The 19,567-nt window shown below is 38.7% G+C and overlaps 1 protein-coding gene and 1 pseudogene across 4 annotated transcripts in view; both read right to left on the reverse strand.

Moving 5' to 3' along the window:
- LAMA2 (laminin subunit alpha 2) overlaps positions 1 to 19,567 on the reverse strand; it is a 477,652-nt gene that overhangs the window by 31,263 nt on the left and 426,822 nt on the right. For 3 of the 4 annotated variants that reach the window (XM_063124694.1, XM_063124692.1, XM_063124693.1), the window contains 6 exons: positions 18,661 to 18,785; positions 16,439 to 16,601; positions 13,520 to 13,664; positions 10,671 to 10,812; positions 7,778 to 7,789; positions 2,238 to 2,358 (listed from right to left, as the gene is read on the reverse strand). In XM_063124694.1, coding sequence (XP_062980764.1) covers positions 2,238 to 2,358; positions 7,778 to 7,789; positions 10,671 to 10,812; positions 13,520 to 13,664; positions 16,439 to 16,601; positions 18,661 to 18,785 — 708 coding nt within the window. The remainder of the gene's footprint in view (positions 1 to 2,237; positions 2,359 to 7,777; positions 7,790 to 10,670; positions 10,813 to 13,519; positions 13,665 to 16,438; positions 16,602 to 18,660; positions 18,786 to 19,567) is intronic. The other variant, XM_063124695.1, reaches the window with a different exon arrangement.
- LOC134398543 (5S ribosomal RNA) lies at positions 6,588 to 6,703 on the reverse strand (annotated as a pseudogene).

Below are 19,567 nucleotides of genomic sequence, written 5' to 3' on the forward strand. Positions count from 1 at the left end.
AAAAGATATCAGTTTCAATGCCTGCCTGCCAAAACTCACTAAAAAGAGTATTCCAAAGTGCCACAACACAAAAACTCCTACTGGCCCCATTTAGAAAACACCCTAAACCATGGCTTTAACCACAGTGAATAAGGAAAAAAGTCTGATTCAACATGTTTAAAGCCATGGTTTAAGGTGCCTTCTGAACAGAGCTATTCTGGGTCATCTCCCACCTCTCCTCTGATGATCAAGGAAGCCATAGAAAGGCCTCTGAGCAGGTCTTAACAGCTGAACAGTTCATGTGGGAGGACGTGAGCCTTCAGATTCCCAGGCCCTTGGCTCCAGTTGGTATCCTAGCTGCCATATTTTGTACTAACTGAATGTTCTGATCTGTTTTAAAGAGCAGCCCCACAGACACAACTCCGCAATAACCCAAATAGGATGAGAAGCGTATGAGTAACTGTGACCAGTCGGTGGCTTTCTAGGAACCAGCCTTATTTGTTGAAGGCTGCTTCATGTCATTGAGGCCACTTGGTCTCTAAAGATCAGGATGGCAGTAATGACACCCCAAGGCTGCAAACCTGGCTCTTTCAGGGGAGTGCAACCCCCTCCAAAACAGGCCAAACACCATCTCCTGCGTGAGATGAACCCCTTAGAAACAACATGTCCCTCCTACTAGGATTGAACTTCCGTTTATTGCCCCTTATCGAATCCTTCCAAGAACCAATTCAGCACCTCCAGAACTTCACCTAAACTTTAAACACCTTTCACCTCCCCATCACACACTGCTTCCCTTTTAATTAATACTGAATTCCTTCTGTGTCATAATTGTGGCCTTTTCTGTCCCATTGATGTGTGACATACTTTATGGATAGTCCAAGTGCTGAAACTGAGCTCCAGCTGTGGTGTTAAGTTTGAAAAGGATTCTACTTTAAAACCAACACTTTATGGTTAATTAAACCTGACATTTCCCCACAGTGGGGTTTGCTTGCACTTTTAAACCAATCCACTCATACATTAGGCTCCATTATTTGTCATTGCTTTATTATCTGGGGTCAGCACTTCAGCTTGTCTGCTGAGCCCAACTCATAAATAAGGCATGCCTTCCACTGCCTATGGCTCTACTGCTTCCCACACGGGGAGATATTAGAGTGAGCTGAAGAGGTGCTAGATGTCACTGAATAATGAATCACCATTTTTATGTGCAATTGCTTTAGCACAGCCAATGTGTACACCATTACAGATGATGTTTAGGAGCCATTCTGAACACAATCTGCCAAGAACTGCGCCTTTGCAGCCCTCTGAAACGAACTGGTCTCATCTTGGAGCACTGTTTGGAAGATGTCACTTTCTCCCCACCCCTTGCAATATATCAATTTAACTATTTCTTGGTAGCTATGTTAGCTTATCCTATGGCAAGCCACTTTGTCTTGGCATGGCTGCCATGTCCTAATATCTAGTACAGCCTGTCAAGCAAAACCTCCAAATCATGGGATCAGTTTCCTTATCAGCAAGGGATGCTTCTAAAAGCAGCTCCACTGTGATTGAAACTCACCACATGGCAAGTAGCACTAGTCATTATGACCAGGGGAAGGGAATCAGCATGCAGAAGCAGCTTGCCATTGTGGCAGTAAGGGGGGGGAGGGGGAGGGGGAGGGAGGGAGGGATCTGTCAATTTTAGTTTCTCTCCGTTTCTCACTTTTGCAATTTTAATTTCAGTTCCTCTCAAACTTTATTTTTTTAAAAAAAAACGCATGAAAGGATTATCATGCGCCTTTAATATATGCACCTTTGCCTAACATACACATTTTTGCAAGCAATTTTTCTAATATAATATATTTTTGAATGTTTGTTTCCCTAATATATGCACTTGTGTATGCATGTTTTGATCGGAGAACTCCATTTTAATATTTACAGAAGTGCAGATTTTGAAAGATAACTTCAATTCTCATAGTGGTTTGAAAGTGTGGAAGTAGGTAAGTTTGCATTAAAATGTGAACTAAATGAGTTTCTCCCCATCCCTACAGAGGAGTATCTCCATAAGATGGGTAAAAAGAGGAGTTGCAAGAAAAAACAGTAACATTCTTCAAGCATGATAGAAGCTTGAAGGGGTTTTTTTATACAAAGATATGTAATATGGTAAGTTCTACCTTTTTCATGAATTTGCTCCCTACAAGTTATGAACTAGCAGTTTGTTGATAGTGATCAGTGATCATTCTTAGGTCATTCAAGGGAATATAAAAAACAGACAAACTAACCTCGAGTGTACAGCCTTTTGTAATGCCAACAAAATCAGGACTGCTCAGAAGATTATATGGTGTCCGAGAAATTTCAATATCCTTGAGGCAACCTGCATATTTATTTACATTTACTTCAGGCCTGTAAATACAAGATCAAAGTAGATTCACTCTCAAGCTAAAAAAAGTTCTTAGATTCTGGTAAGCATAGCAGTATGCATATAATCACAAAACGGCTAAAACAGTTTTCCATATGACTGTTTTAAATACACTGAACGCAATCGAGACCAAGTTAGACATATGTATGATTCAAGAAATCCACTGATTTCAATGGGAACAACAACTGCAACCACATGGAGGAAATTAAGTTGTAGACTCTCGGAACTATGCATCTTTCTGGTGCCAAGTCACACATGGGGGCATATATTTACAACCCTTACTTTTCAATAAAATCCATGGCTGAGTCAACTCATTTGCTTCTTTCTCTTCAAGGCTCAACTACAGATCTACTACTACTAATAATAATAATAATAATAATGCAAATGAAGGTGGCCTTTACTCACAGAAAAGCTGTTTTACACTTTGAAAAGTTTAAATACTCCAAAATATATCTTTCTGCTTGGCAAGAGCTTGAGCAAATTCTTGTATGAGCAAAAGCATGAGAAGTATAGGTGGAAGCATGAGAAATATGATAGCACTATGTGAACTCTTGGATAACTCACTGCACAAGCATTTGGGGAAATATGTGCTGTACAAAAATAAAAATGACTAAATTGTGCCTCTGAGATTTCCATGACTGAAGTTATTCATTACTAACTTTTTCTGGATAGAGGCATTGCACATAAATGTTTGCCTCCTACCTTCCAAGATCTCCATACCTATTTTTGTACACTTAACTATTTCCAATCAAGCTTTTTTTTCTATTTCCATGGAGAGCAAGTATGCTGGTATGAAATGAAACCCAATCTTCTTACTGTACATATTAATTAACATATTAATGCATATTTCAACAAATAAACCTCCACATTTGTTTGCTTGGGTCTGATTGGTAATGCCATCTTGCTCTGAAAACATAAACAGTAGTAGTCTAGAGTAAATGCAAAGCTTTCCCTCTGTATAGGAATTGAAGACCTGAATAGATATAGCCTTAGTTTTAGTGATCTGCCAGGATGGTAGCGCAGAAATAATCATAAATGTTTCATAAATGTTGACTTTTTTTGGAAACTGTAGCCTTTGTGAAGCTTGGAATTCATCTTCTGATCCACGTTACTGGTCAATGGACATAAAAACATAGTGACTTGAGATAGGGATACAATCTGGCCAACTTACCGACCAAGGGAAACGTGTTTATGAAAATAAAAACCTAAAACAAGGGTATTAAATATGGAAAACAGAAATTCATTGTTCATATACATTCTGTATTAATTTCAATCTTAACAAGGCAATAACAGTGGAATATAGCAAAACAACTTGCATATTCATTGATCACTTTTTTGGAATTGTTCTTGTCTCTCATGTTTCATTGTAGCCACCTTAGCAAAGCATAGCATGTCTATTTCAAAAGCTGCAAGTACTTGCACATTTGTACTAAAAAGCTGTGGGTGTGGGGATTTCAATTCTATTTCATCACCAGTTGAAGATATACAATAATCCTGTAACTTGTATTCTATAGTTTCTATAATCTCCCAATGGACACCATCTGAGAACAGTGAACACAAATTTTTTCCAAGTCTGAAAATGCCTGTCCTTCATCGCTTACATTTTCATCATAGCAGAGTTTTCTGCAGCCTCAACAACCTGTAATTTGTTAGAGAAGATCAGCCTCACTAAGTAAAACTTGTCAGAGTTTCAGAACCATTGAGGCTAAAATTATATGTTAAGCAGAGTACTGAGAGTCTTTTCCCTGCAGGTTTTCTTAATCCGAAGCAGGATGGGGTGGGTTGTGTCTCAGCAGACAGAAGTCTCAAGAAAGGTTGCCTGACCTTTCCTTTCATGACATTTTTCAGTTAAAAAAAATCACCTTTGCCAAATACCTTCTTCAACCATAGGGAGAAAGCTATGGAGAAGACATCAGGATGTTCCCTTCATGTGGATGATAAACTTGGCAAAGGGGATTTTGAAAAAGGACTGTTGGAGAAAGTCTGAATTATCCTCTCTCTCTGTGTTCTTCCATATGCATGTGTGCACACCAGCTGCACACAAAACATAGAGGAAAGAATCACAGGATTTTTTGAGCCTCAATGACAATCTCATTTTCCAACTCCACTTAAATGAAATTTCCCATAACAAGAACTGAGTGAACCTTTATGCCACTGAGAAACTTGCAGGACCACAAAACTGTTATTTAAGTGTTTCTAAAAACATCTCCAAAAGGTTACAGAGTTTACTTCTCTATAAAGGCCATGATATTCTTTAATTACTCATCTAAAGCATTTCTACCCCACTCTTTAGCTGAAAAAGGCTCAGAGAGCACCTTACAAAGATCAATAATAAGGCAGTGTTTGTCGTTTGGCTGACAATCTCAAGTTAAATTCTATTTAATTCTCTAACTTTTTTAAATTCTAGCTTTCTTTTGTATGAACCCTATCAGTAGGATCCATCTGTATACTCCTCAGGAAAAGATTGTCTGAAACTTTCAGTTTGAAACCTTGCTTCATATTATTAATTCTTCTTTGTCCTCTGGTTCATTCCTTTCTGCTTTTAAACACGCTACAGTCTCTCCGATTCTCAAGAAACCTACTCTTGATAGGCTATCTCTGTCTAACTATCGACCTGTCTCTTTGTTGCCTTTTGTTTCAAAGATCCTGGAGCGTGTGGTCTACTCTCGTTGTCTTGATTTTCTTTCTAGTAACTCTGCTCTGGATCCTTCTCAATCTGGATTCCGTCCTTTGCATTCCACTGAAACAGCCCTTACTAAGATTACCAATGATCTTCTTATTGCCAAGTCTAAAGGCCTTTATTCCATTCTTATTCTCCTTGATCTAACTGCAGCCTTTGACACGGTTGATCACGATCTTCTTTTAGATTCCCTTCATGACCTCGGATTTTGTGGCTCTGTCTATAACTGGTTTGCGTCCTATCTAGTGGGTCGCTCTTTCAGCGTGTTGGCTAACGGCAGCTCGTCTTCTTCTTTTCCCCTTTCAGTAGGGGTTCCGCAATGCTCAGTGCTTGGCCCGTTGTTTTCTTTATACATGTTGCCCTTGGGTAATCTTATTCAATCTCATGGCCTCCAATATCATCTGTATGCCAATGATACACAGTTATATCTTTCATCTCCGGATCTTTCTCCTGATGTTCACGATCGTATCTCGGCATGTCTTTCAGATATCTCAGCTTGGTTGCTTCATCGTCGTTTGAAACTTAATATGGCAAAGACTGAATTGCTTGTTTTTCCTCCTAAATCTTCTCCTCATCACCCATTCTCTCTTACTGTCAATAATGTTACACTTACTCCAGTCAAGGAAGCTCGTAGTCTTGGCTTTATATTTGATTCCTCGCTCTCCTTTATTACTCATATTGAGGCAGTAGCTAAATCCTGTCGTTTTTTCCTGTATAATATTGCCAGGATTCGATCATTTTTGTCTGTCTCTTCTGCCAAGACTCTTGTTCATGCATTGGTTATTTCTCGGTTGGACTACTGCAACCTTCTTCTCACTGGCCTCCCTTCTTCTCACATCAGTTTGTTGGTTTCTGTTCACCACTCTGCTGCTAAGATCATCTTCTTGGCTCGCCGCTCTGACCATGTTACTCCACTTCTGAAATCTCTTCATTGGCTTCCAATTCACTTCAAAATCCAATATAAACTTCTCCTGTTGACCTACAAAGCTTTTCACTGTCTAGCTCCTTCCTATCTTTCCTCTCTCATCTCACACTATTGCCCCGCTCGTGCTCTTAGCTCCTCTGATGTCATGTTTCTCACCTGCCCAATGGTCTCCACCTCCCTTGCTCAGCTTCATCCATTTTCTTCTGCTGCCCCTTACGCCTGGAACGCTCTTCCAGAACATTTGAGAACTACAAGTTCAATCGCAGCTTTTAAAGCTCAGCTAAAAACTTTTCTTTTTCCTAAAGCTTTTAAAACTTGAATTGGTCTGACTTTTATACTGCCTGTTTGTTGCATTCTCTTACCCTCCTTATTGCTTTATTATGATTTTATTAGAATGTAAGCCTATGCAGCAGGGTCTTGCTATTTATTGTTTTACTCTGTACAGCACCATGTACATTAATGGTGCTATACAGATAAATAATAATAATAAATAATAATAAACAATGGACAAAATATCCATCCATGTATCATTTTTGTGGATTTCAAACGAGATCGGGCGTATTCAAGGTAGTATGGCCGTAGGCTTTTTCTTTTCTTTTTTCTTTTTAAGCCTACAGCACCCGGTATTCCCAGGCGGTCTCCTATCCAGGTACTAACCAGGCCTGACCCTGCTTAGCTTCCGAGATCAGACGAGATTGGGCGTGTTCAAGGTATGGCCGTAGGCATCTTTGTGGATTTCAGAACACATCTCAGGATAAACGTGGCTTTCAGATTCCAGGTTCAATACAGACTAACCCAAACCTTATTAGTCAGGAAAACCTATATGAAACATTCAGCTACCAAGGCAGCATATACCTCTGAATATTATTTATTACATTTATATACTGCCCCATAACTGAAGCTCTCTGGGAGAATACCAAATAAGGGGGCAAACAACAAGGGAAGGTGATCACCCTTAGGTCCTGCTTATGGACATCTATAAACATTTCACTGGCCTGGTTCCCTTAACCATTTTGTGGTTAAGCAGCATGGTTTAGCATGTTGTCTGAACCTGGCCAATGGCTGCTGCTGGAAACAGATTTCTGGACTAGATGGGCATCTGATCTGACCCAATAAGATTTTTTTTTTGTATGTGCCTGAACCTACACAGAAAACATATATGTTGGAAAGAGATCTTCCTCTAGCTTGCACTCAGAGTTTACTCAGCCTTCTTCAACCTGCCACTCTCCAATTGTATTGAACAAGAACTCCCATTAGCCATGCTGGCTGGGGATACTAAGAATTGTCACCTAATATCTGGAGGGTACCAGGTGAGGGAAGCCTGGATCAGGGAGCTTGTTTTATAAATCACCTTTTGAGATTGACACTCAATTCTCAAAGATTTCCAAACAAGTTCAGCACTAATTTGTTTCATGCTGAGCGGAAGCACTAACTGGTTGTTGTTGTTGTTGTTGTTGTTGTTTTTTAAATACAGCTTTTTCCCTAGATATAATTAATTTAAAAGAAAAAGAAAAAAAGAAAACCCTACACAGCAAGATATAAACAGCTGTGTGAAGATGCTAGCTAAGGATTTGTTGCTGCAAGGGTGTGCGCAGCGTACGGCTAGACTGTGTTAAGCACTTAGGAGTAGCTTGATTTGCTGCAGCAGGATCTGTTGCCAAATGAACAGCCCCAGAGGAACAGCTGGGAACAAATACAGACACAAATTGCTTTTTGCTTTGCCACCTGTTGCAAGCTGCGCTAAACCCATGCAAAGCAGAAAGCATGCAAGTATTGATTTAAATTTGATATCTTTTACCTTGATTTCATACTAGGATAAAAAAATGAAAAGAGAGAGAGAGAGAGGGGGAGAGAGAGAGAAACACATAATTTTATTTGTCATGATAATATTTATAACAAATGACATTCCTATAATGATACCAATTTTGCAGGCCGATTCAAATATAGGCTACCTTCAGGAACCCATACAATTTTTTTTAATACCTCCAGGAGCCTATATACCTTTTTAAAAATCAGCAAAACCACCTCCTGTATGTTGGTAGCCCAGGCAGGCCAGATTTTATTTATTTATTATTTTAATTTATTACATTTATATACCGCCTTTTTTCCTCCAAGGAACCCAAGGTGGCATACATAATCCTTCTCCATGTTATCCTCACAACAACAACCCTGTGAGGTAGGTTGGGCTGAGAGTATGCGACTGGTCCAAAGTCACCCAGTGGGTTTCCATGGCCAAGTGGGGACTAGAACCTGGATCTCCAGATGAAAGGATCCTCCAAGCATATCACAACTTAATGGGGGACTCAACTTCTCTATTGACCACTCTTTGATCGGTCTCTTCATCCCCAACCTGACACAGTGGCTGTAAATTACAGGAGCCCTATCTGCAAGAGTCTCCTACAAGCCTATTATAGAATCAGGCCTTCCTTCAGAAGGCCGGGTAGGTTAGGCTAGAGAAGGGAATGGGCAGTCCTTGCTAGGTTCTACCCACCTGAACATGTCCCCTTAACTCCCATGCTAACCTCTCTATAGAGGGGAAAGAAAGCTCACAGTCTAGTTGGTGAAGAGAAAAGGGGCAATGCCCAGAGAAGGAGACAAATTAAGGGGAAGGCATGGAGAAGGACTTGCTGCAGATCTGATACACCTGAGATTTCCCACAGGAACAGCTGAGGTTGCTGGGATCTCTTCTCATCTCCATGGTATTAGCTGTCAGCTTTGATCACCAGGGGTATGGGACCACAGCATCCCAGAATCTATTAGAATAGAGCAACCACTCTGCCCTTCTACTCAGTGTGGCTATTATGGGTTCTTCAAGGGCCTATATTAACTATAGTGGCTAATAAGGATCCACCAAGGTCTCATATTAGCCACAGTGGGTAAAATGGATCCACTGAGGGAGTGACTAATATGGATCTAGCAAGGAAGCCATGTTGGCTGGGAATGGAGAAGGAGAGGATCCAAGCTATGCATTTACACTTACTGGAATAATGTCCAAGTGCTTTCAGCACTGCATAACATATTATCATTTACGTGTGAAAGCAGATTAAGTACTGCCAGACATCTATCTATCTTTTTATAGGATTTGTGCCACACCCCTCCAACAGTTCTTTGTGTGGATTACAAGAAATTAGATATGTGGGCAACTGGGGCAAAATGTAAAGCTATTGAATTCATGGAAGTCTATGGATAAACTCCCATTGGCATGTAGACTGTATCCTCTTATGGGGCAACTGAACACTACTTTCCTATGAGCAAAGGATTGGAGCACCTTTCCTACTGGAGGAAAAGCTGAAGCATTTGGGGCTTTCTAGACCAGGAAAAAAAAAGATGACCAATAATGGGGACTAACACAGATTTGTAAAATTAAGAGTCATTTGGAAAGAGTACATAGAGGGATTTCTTCCCTACCCTGATTATCCCACAACTCATCTAATGAAGATGATTGGTAGCACGTTCAGGACTGACAACTGTTCTTCACACAATGCATAATTCACTTATACAATTCACTTGACAATATATGTTGCAGGCTGCTAGCTTAGATGACTTTAAGAAGGATTAGACAAACTCATGGAGGATTGGGCCATTAAAAGATATTAGCCATGATAGCTAAATGTAACTTCTGCTTAGGAACTTCCAGGGGCATCTTGTTGGAAGAGGGTCTTGAACCTTTGAACTGATCCAGTGATGCAACTGTTACGATGTTGTGCTTTTCCTGTGATACGCTTACATGTTTTCTGTTGAGCTATTGCTTTATGCCAAATTTATGCATTTTGGGCATTTTAAATCTGTAGTACTAATTTCTGATTTTTTAAAAAAATATCTGTGGTTAGAAGAAATAAAAAGCATATGTAAAAATAATAATGCAATAACTGCATTCTCAACATTACCAATCAACCAAAAGCTGTTTGGCTCTGCAGCAGTCTGTTAACCCATCACTCCAGATCTATCTGCACGTTCACATAATATGACTGTTATTCTTCCTTGAAGATGAAGATGCTATACATAATAGGGCTATCTGTGTCATACCATATCTGCACTTTGTAGCAGAGAGTATGTAGAAATATTTATGTAAACTTCAAAAAAGGTGCAAGAGTTTATTTTTATAACAGCTAAGGGCACAATCTTATGCATGCTTTAATTCAAATAAATCAAACAATTGCCATGTTAGGTAATGAATCAAACCCATTAAGAGATTTTATAATATTAAGAGGTTACTAATAAATAAAATCGTATTGGAATCCCTGGTTCGGTACAAAACATACACACAGGTTTCAGTACCAAGAGATCTCCTGGTAGTGAGGGTTCTTTTCAACAGAACCACAGTGATGTATTCTCTAACAGTGCTGTTAGGCCTGTTCAACAGAACCACAGATGGGGGTGGGGAGACAAAGTTAGCAGGGGGTAAGAGGCAGGAATCAGGAGAGGGCAGGCAAACTGTTGCTGTCTTCCACATGAAATTTCTTTTGCGGAACTTCAACCTGTGTATAGGAAGTGCTGTTCTTGATGAACATTTATAAAGGATAAAGGAGTATTTGTGATTTTCTCATAGCAGACGTAAAGATACAAATTTAAAAGTACATGATACAAGTATCCTTTCTCTGGTAAATTTATCGCTTCCCTGAATTATTAAATCAGTTCAAATAATAAACACTTTTGAACCCCCATTGTTAACTACATGTTAAGTATTATACCTTAGGTTTCCTCTCAGAGTTGGTAGTCCACCAAAATATATTGGCTCATTTGCTTTCAAGTTGAGGCCAAAGTGCTTCCCTGTAGAAACTGTTGATATGCTCTCTTCCTGATTGGAGTCTATGTCTACAATTGATATATTAGCTGTGAAAGTATAAAGAAAACATTTAACATAAATTTGACCTGAAGAAGATGTTTCAAATATTTATAACATTTTCTGAAGAGAGACACCCGTGAGAAAATTTCAATAAAAGAAAAAAAAGGGGGGGTAGCTGTAATGCAGGGCTTGTTTTCATGATCACTTTTACTGGTATATTCTTTTCCCAGTTTACTGGGACTACATCACTATAAATACTTGTTAAGAGAAACAGTGGGTAATATCCGATTAAGGGTTCCACTGAGGAAAAAGATTCCGTCAGTGGAATGGAGAGGAAGTCAATTCCCCATCTTACCTACAGCTTCCATGCTCTCAAAAAATCTGCTCTAGAGGGTTGAGTGACCCTCTGGAGGACACTGAATGGGGAACTGAAGGGCTATAGGGGGAGGATAAGAGGGTAAGTCCCATTCTGCAAGTGGTCAAGACATCAGCATTAAATTTCACCCAGAATTATGCAAATAGTACAACATCAAGGGTTGAAAACATAATATATTGGGAAGAAAAAAAAACAAGCAAAGCTGGAAATAAAGAATGTGGAAAAAATACAAGAAAAGATGGTGAAAAACTATTTGTCATCCTAGCCAAAAAGTTTAGAATGGTTAGCACAGATAGTTCATTGAGGATGTTTTCTCCGCAGAACAAGGGCCAATGCTTAAGTATTGCTGTCTTGATCATGCTGACTAATTTGGGAAATATTTCCACAAAGGTGTAACTGAGGTATGTATATCCATCCAACAAAAATTACAACAAAAATATGTAAAACCACCAAACTGATCATGACTTTGTTCCAGTAGCCTTGCTTATACAGGCTTCATTTCTGCTCACTCCACCCACCGCTGTATCCATGGAAACTAGCCTAGCCTCCCCATCCTGACCCTATTCTATGCCACCTCAGTGGTTGGTGTCCCACTGGGTGTGGCCCATCAAAATGAGAGCACATGCCCCTTCTATACCTCACTTTGACCTGCTGTTCCCTAAGGCAGGCTTTGCCATGGGCCTTTGGGACGTGGAGAGCTGAAAATCGAATTCAATACAATCTAATGAAATAAATATATAGCATCCATATAGAGAGGTGTCAGACAATCTTGATAAAGCTGAGATTTATGGTCAATGCAGAACTTGGAAAGTTGACTGGTAGTCTCCAAATGCAGTTAAAGGTTCAATCCTCTGTATGTTTACGCAGGAAAAAGTCCTGCAGGGACCAGCATGCTCCAGCAAGCATGGCTGACTGGGGCATGCTGGGGGTTGTAGGACTTTTTTTCTGTCTAAACATGCACAGGATTGTGCCTTAACTCTCCTTTGCCAGTGAGAACAGTACTATGAAAACAACTGTGATGAACTGGACCTGCTGTATGGTTATATAGACTTTGACCCCAAAAGCAGAGTATTTATTTGCTTACAAAATTTATAAACTGCTCTATATCTAAAGAAAATTCCTATGTGGTGAGCAAAAAAGGGGAAATCAGAGTACAAAATAAAATATTTAAAATCAAGTTATACCAACAAAACTGTGGCTGGGCATGCAGGAAACACTTATTTAAACAAAAATAGCGGACACCTAAAAGAAAGCAATGTTGACACCTGCCTGACAACAACTGGCAGGGAATTCCACAAAGAATACACTGATAGTACCATCCTATGTATGTTTAGATAGAAAAAAAAGTCCTACCACTCTGCTGGCTGGGGAATGCTGGGAGTGGTAGGACTTTTTTCCGATCTAAACATGTCTAGGCGATCATCCTAAACACACTACTCCAAGTGGACTCTAAATGGACCTCAGGTCCATGTGGAAACCACCAGGAACACCTCTTCTGATGAGCTCAGTGATCAGGCAGGCAGGCAGGTTTTCTCTCAAATAGATAGTGTTTCTTTTGCCAGCACAACATCTGTGAAAGTTTCTTTTGGTAAACACAAAAATATCATTTCCAGATTTCAGACTTGAATGAGACAGCCTGAATCTCTTGAAAACCCCATGGTCTGCCTCATCTGTCATATTTTAAATTCATCAGAAAATTTCACTAATCTTCTTAAAATTCTTTTCTGTTTGCTGGAACTTCTGACAGATAATTCACCTGAGCAGGACTTTCCTTGGGTTTTATTTTAGGTGGAATTCAGCAGCTCTTCTAGTCATCATATAAGTTGAAGATCCCTGTCATCTTTGGGAGGCCTTTTCTCCTTGCAGTACAAGCAGCTGTGACACTTAGCAAGCCATGTCCATTGTGTATTGTAGACAGGTATTACACCACCAGCATTTAACTCACTGCCTTTTAAAAGCACTTTGAGAGATCCAGCTTATGAAAGATACCAAGAAGTACAAAACCAATTTATATTCTAACAGAAATAGCATGGGTTTGTTTTATGAACCTTGAACAACATCAGGGCACTTCATGAAAAAAACATTTTTATTCAGTTGCTTTTTAGAGTGTAATTTAGGTACCTGTAATGCCTGAATTATGCCTGAAAAATTAAGCTACCATTTTCAAAAGAAAATCATAAGAGACCTGTTTGACACTGCAATCAGTCAAACTAACCTGAGCCATCAGTAATTGGAAGCAAAAGAAGTTGCTAAATCACTTTCTTTTACAACTTTCTAAACCCAGCAATTTTGTACATCATCTTCTCCATGATTAGATAGTTAGCTGTGCTGGATAAGATAATTAGGACGTTTATGATGTTATCAACGCAGGAACTCACCTTGTTTTAGAATTCTTGACAAGGTGAACGATTTCCATTTCCCATCATTGTGGTTCTGGTTGCCGACAACAGAAGCTGTTCCTGAACCTAGATCATAACTGACTTTGATACGCCCATCGCTGAGCTCTATGCTCATGAAATCTTTCTGTTAATGAGAAGCATTAGGAATCTTATTTAGCTACTAATAGACAGGTTCCGCTTTGCTGGTGTGGAATAATTGCAGAGGAAATGACTGTCCCATCCCCAACCCCATCTCCAGGTAATATGCAAGTCTCCCGTCCCACCCCTCTTTCTTTTTAAAGTTAATATCGTTTAGAACAAAGGTGTCATCAGTGGGTTTCATTTGAGGAACCATTTGTGGATGGCACTGTAGACTGCAGTGAGAGTAACTTCCATTAATTACCAATAACATGACATGACATAACATGACATTACAAATAATAAAGAAGATGATTTGAGAAATAAATAACTTCCAGCTCAATGCCCCAAATATCATTCTTCTTATGTGGTTACTTCTTTAAAAGATTCTCTCTCTGTCTCTCTCAATCTCAATCTCAATCTCAATCTCAATCTCAATCTCTCTGTGTGTCCACACACACAAACACATGTTTTATATTTCCAAACAAGGGACAAGTTATTGTAACTGTGTTTCTATTATCCTTTTAAATGTTAAATTTATAAAATTATCAAATATGAGTTTTACATTAAAGTCTTGAATAGAAAAATAATAATAATAATGAAAAAAAGAAAACCAGATAGCACGCTTTTGTCAACATTCAATTAAGACAGTTAGATGAAAAGTTTCTTTTCTTAGATGGAAAACAAGGGGTTAATACCATTTTACAAGGTATTAACCCCTTCCAAAGATCCTCATATCTCTTTGCTAAGCAGATCTAGGGGAATTTTGGTAGTAGCAGCTAGTAGTATACTATGCCAAATGCACATCAGTTGGATCTACTGATAGTGCAAAGAAATTGGAAACAAGCAGATGTGCTTATTTCCAAAATGGAAAAGGTCAGGCGAACTTGAAGAAGGGCGCTCTGCTAACCCACTCTGATTTATATTATTATTATTATTATTATTATTATTATTATTATTATTATTATTATTATTATTTACATTTATATACTGCCCCATAGCTGAAGCTCTCTGGGTGGTTTACAAAGATTAAAAAGTTTAGATTAAAAAGACTAAACATTAAAAATCAATATACAACATTTAAAAACGAAAGCATAAAAACAGCTAACATTTAAAACAATTTTTGAACACTCAACCAGTCCAAAGCTCGTTTTGGAGTCAGTTAAAAACTCAACATATGCTGTTAAATGCTTTGGAGAAAAGGAAAGTCTTAAACTGGCACTGAAAAGATGACAATGTCGAACCCAGGTGGGCCTCGTCAGGGAGATGGTTCCACAATGGCCACCACAGAGAAGGCCCTCTCTCTTGTTGCCACCCTCCGAGCTCCCCTCAGAGTAGGCACCTGGAGGAGGACCTTAGATGTTGAGCATAGTGTATGGATAGGTTCAAGATCTGGAAACAAGTATTTTTGCTTGTTTCCAGGCTTACTTTATGTAGCACTGTGTCTCCCCATTGCACTAGTGGTGGGTCCCACTGGCACAACAGAATAAGAAGAATTGCAGCAGAAGTACCGGCTATTGCCCTCTGATGCAGACACAGGAGCAGAAAGAAAAGTGTGGCCAGAAATTACTTCAGCTTGTGCTTACTTAAGTGTTTCTTTGAATCAGAGCCATAGTCTTACATGCGCTACTTTCATACAACCATCTTATGTATCTGTTACAGGTAATGTCCAACATTTGGTAAAAATCAACATTCATGTGGGTATACTGCCAATACATATTTCGTCAGTTATGACATCAACCAAGGAATGCTGACACTCACACTTTACATCACTGTCCACATTTATCAGTGTATGTTGGAGTTTTCAGGCATTCACAGATATCTGTGGGATTGTCAGTGTGACATTCTCATGACATTTGTCAATATTCACCCAATTTCAGACATTCTTGCCATCTTGCCAAATGTCTTGCCATCTGTTACTAGCTGGTCTAGTTTTTCTCCTTGAAATTAAAGGAAAGAACTAGAATACTGTAAGAAGCCAATTTGAAATTAAAAGGAGCATAGTTTTTAAAAAGTCATACCCTTTTATATACAATCAGATTTCAACCTGCTATTAGATGATCTCTATGAGGCTCAATGTCTATGAGACACAAAGAGGGAGAAGAGGTTTGAGTATTCAATGTTCATTGGATTGTGTATTGCTTTGCATGGGACAGTCCTTCCCTTCTTTGTAATGTTTGTGTGTGCTGATTCTATGCATGACTGGACACGTGTGCCATGGTGTGTGTAGGAAGAAATAAAGATCTACTGAACCTTATGTATATTGATTTACACACAGACTCTTGTGTGGAGAAGGATCATGCCCCATACTGTCTAATTAAAAATGTATGCCTACTTTTCTTTACACCCAAGCAAACTAAGACATCATCACCTATCTAAGACATTGTTAAAGTTAGTAGAAGTGTTTCAGTAAAATATTTTTGATATCACGTTACGCATGACTATAACTGATAAGACAAAGTGTCTAACAGCTATGCAGTCCAATATTAACGTTTCTTTGACAATACAACTTATAAAGCAATATATATTAAAAATGATAAGAGCAACCATTGTAATGATCTACATGGAACTCTAACAACATTATGCAAACTGCTGAAGTACATCCTTGTAAATCACCCTGTTTTAGCTATAAAACAGCTAAATACAAGTCATAAAGCTCACTGTCTTCATTTAAGAGACATCCATCACAGCATAATGGCATACATTTTAATCTCTGTTTACAAAATCTGTGTACTCCATAATATTAACAAGACAGGCCAAGAAGTGTTTAGGCTAGTTTACCAGGTCTTGGGTAGCAAGGTACATCAGAAGAGCAGTGGAAGAAAATGTCTTGAACTTGAACATGACCATGGAGATGTTTGGGTTCCATCTTATTGGTCGGCTCACTGTAGCATAACCTTCTCCATCAAACTGAACAGTGCCCTCACCATCTGCCACCTGTGGGCTAAGAAGGAAAGAAAAATTCAAAGTCCAAAAAGGTTTCTCCAGAATTGCTATACATAGACACATAGCTGAAAAATGAATCATGGAGTTTGAAGATCAACTTCATATAGACATACTTTCTCTAAACTGGAATGTTTAGTTCTTATGGGTTGTATCCAAGGATGGATGTCCTACAGTGGAAAGATATTGCTGGTGTAATGGTTTTCCCCTCTCCTCTGCTCCAGAGGGTTGGGGGACCTTCAGGAGCAGATTGAGCCGTGGGCAGAGGCTTCTGGTGGAGAAGAGCAAGGGGAAGTCCCTTGTGTGAGCGAAGTCTATTCACATGACTTTGGATTTAACCCTATATACTTTCAATAAATATTTTCTTGAAAAACAAGGAGGAAACGGGCTGTGTTGTTGAGCTAAACTCAACAGCATTCTTTTTCAGAGCAATGACATGTCATGAGAGACTAGTCAGACATGGGCCATAAAAAAATGACTGGACTTGCCAAAGAAATCAAATTATAGTAGTTTCAATGTGTCAATAGTACAATATGAGTGATAACACTCAACCACAAAGGTACTAAGAAAGTTTTATAGATGAATAATTCAAAAGATATCACAAATGTACAAAAGACAGGCATATAGATAACATTTACAAGATGTTCATCAAACATTCATAATGATGCACACAAAAAGTTGGCATCCATTAAACATGCATGACAAGAATCAATGATCCCATAAATATGCATCTAATAAATAATTTCATAAAGCGTCTAATAAACAGTAGTCCGGTACAAGTTCTGTTTCGAGAATTCTTCATCAGTAGGATGCTGTAGAATGATACAAAAACACCTTACTCAGCATTTGTAACCAATCACATACGTTGTCATTTACTACATACAATGCAAAAAACCAGAGTATATTGGCCTCACCAACTGGTTCACAAAAGGAGCCGCGGCTATACATTTAGAGTGGAACCCTCCAAGGTTTATCTAAAGAAGAAATAGTGAAACTTGTAATTATAGTTATAAACTATCCAAAAACCTAAGTTCATTATATAAAAATATACTAAAGACTCTCAAGGCTTACCACCATATCATTTCCACGTATTCAAGCCATCAGATAATGCTCTCAATTTCTTGAAGAGATTTCAAAAAGCTCCCAGTTCTTATAGAGTGTAGTTAAAGTAAGCCTTGAGAGTCTTTAGTATATTTTTGTATAATCAACTTAGGTTTTTAGATAGTTTATAATTATAATTACAAGTTTCACTATTTCTTCTTTAGATAAACCTTGGAGGGTTCCACTCTAAATGTATAGCCGAGGCTCCTTTTGTGAACCAGTTGGTGAGGCCAATATACTCTGGTTTTTTTGCATTATATGTAGTAAATGACAACGTATGTGATTGGTTACAAATGCTGAGTAAGATGTTTTTGTATCATTCTACAGCATCCTACTGACGAAGAATTCTCGAAACAGAACTTGTACCGGACTACTGTTTATTAGATGCTTTATGAAATTATTTATAAGACACATATTTATGAGATCATTGATTCTTGTCATGCATGTTTAATAGATGCCAACTTTTCGTAGGCTTCATTATGAATGTTTGATGAACATCTTGTAAATGTTATAAAACTTTCTTAGTACCTTTGTGGTTGAGTGTTATCACTCATATTGTACTATTGTTATTTTCAACCCCAGCCTTCTATTTTACTTTAGTTTCAATGTGTCATCACGTTGAAAATGGCATAAAGCAGCATCCTTAATATACCTAGAAAAGATATTTAGAGGCCCTAATATTTAAAAAAAATTTTTTTTTAAAAAAATCTCTAAATTCTGGCACTCACTCCCTACTATATTTGACACATATGGAAGAATATTCAATGAAGCGTATGTGATTATTCATTTCTGTCTAGCGATAATGAACATTTGTTACACTGTAATTGTTGAAGACAAGCAATAAATAAAGGTGACAATTCATTTAGTATTTAGCATTTTAAACTTGTTATGATTTTATTTGGTCAAACGAGCTGTATATTCAACAGCATTACAATGGACAATATATATACAAAACCTACCTGACCGCACATCCTTTGCACTCTCCTTCAATGTCTCTGAAATTCCATAGTCCTATTGGTTTGCTGTCTAAATACGTCTCTCCCATACAGCCAGTGAAAGTAGTGACTCTTACAGCCTCAGATTTCTGGAAATGGAAAGCATGCTGGGTGAGTTTTACACTGCTTGTTAACGAACAACGCAGACAGTGTTTGTTTGTTTGTTCACTGTGCTCTTGTCTTCTGTTTGTCCTCACATTAATAGACTATTTTTTTAAAAAATGCAACTAATGTGGAAACCATTCAACCATCACAACAAATGGACACAATCTTTTGTGCCCGGGGAAGGTGCACCAATAGAGCTGAGGTGTGCCCGGCCTTCTTTGTTTACTGGTGACTGAGGAGAGCCGGGATGCCTCCGATTACAAGGAGGCTTAAGTGGTGATGAAGTGAGTAGGCTCAACTGCAGTTTCCTCCAAAACCCATTATAAGTAAATGTCACTATGGAGGCTGCTGTTTTTGCTGGGAATTCTATTTACCTCCTTCATCACCACAGGCCATTACAAAGTGTGGTGACGGATGAGATTGCAATATCATAGGACTACTCTACCTCTTAACATCCCAGTTTCATTTAATGGTGGAGGACACCTTCCTTCGCAAGTGTACGAAGTCATTTTGGAGTCATGGAAGACTTCATTCTTTCATTAGATGCATTATGGACAATGACTACACACTACTCTAGTTTACATCCCTTTTTCCCTACTGAAGGATATTCATGTCTGACTGAGTGAAACTAGCAGTTATGCCAGCCGGCCCCAACCTGGTGCCCTCCAGGTGTTTTGCACTACAACTTCCAGCATTCCTGACCATTGGCCAGGTGGGCTGAGACTGATGGGAGCTGAAATCCAAAACATGTGAAGGGCACCAAATT

This window comes from Elgaria multicarinata, chromosome 4 (assembly GCF_023053635.1).
Source record: "Elgaria multicarinata webbii isolate HBS135686 ecotype San Diego chromosome 4, rElgMul1.1.pri, whole genome shotgun sequence".
In the NCBI taxonomy this organism is placed as follows: domain Eukaryota; kingdom Metazoa; phylum Chordata; class Lepidosauria; order Squamata; family Anguidae; genus Elgaria; species Elgaria multicarinata.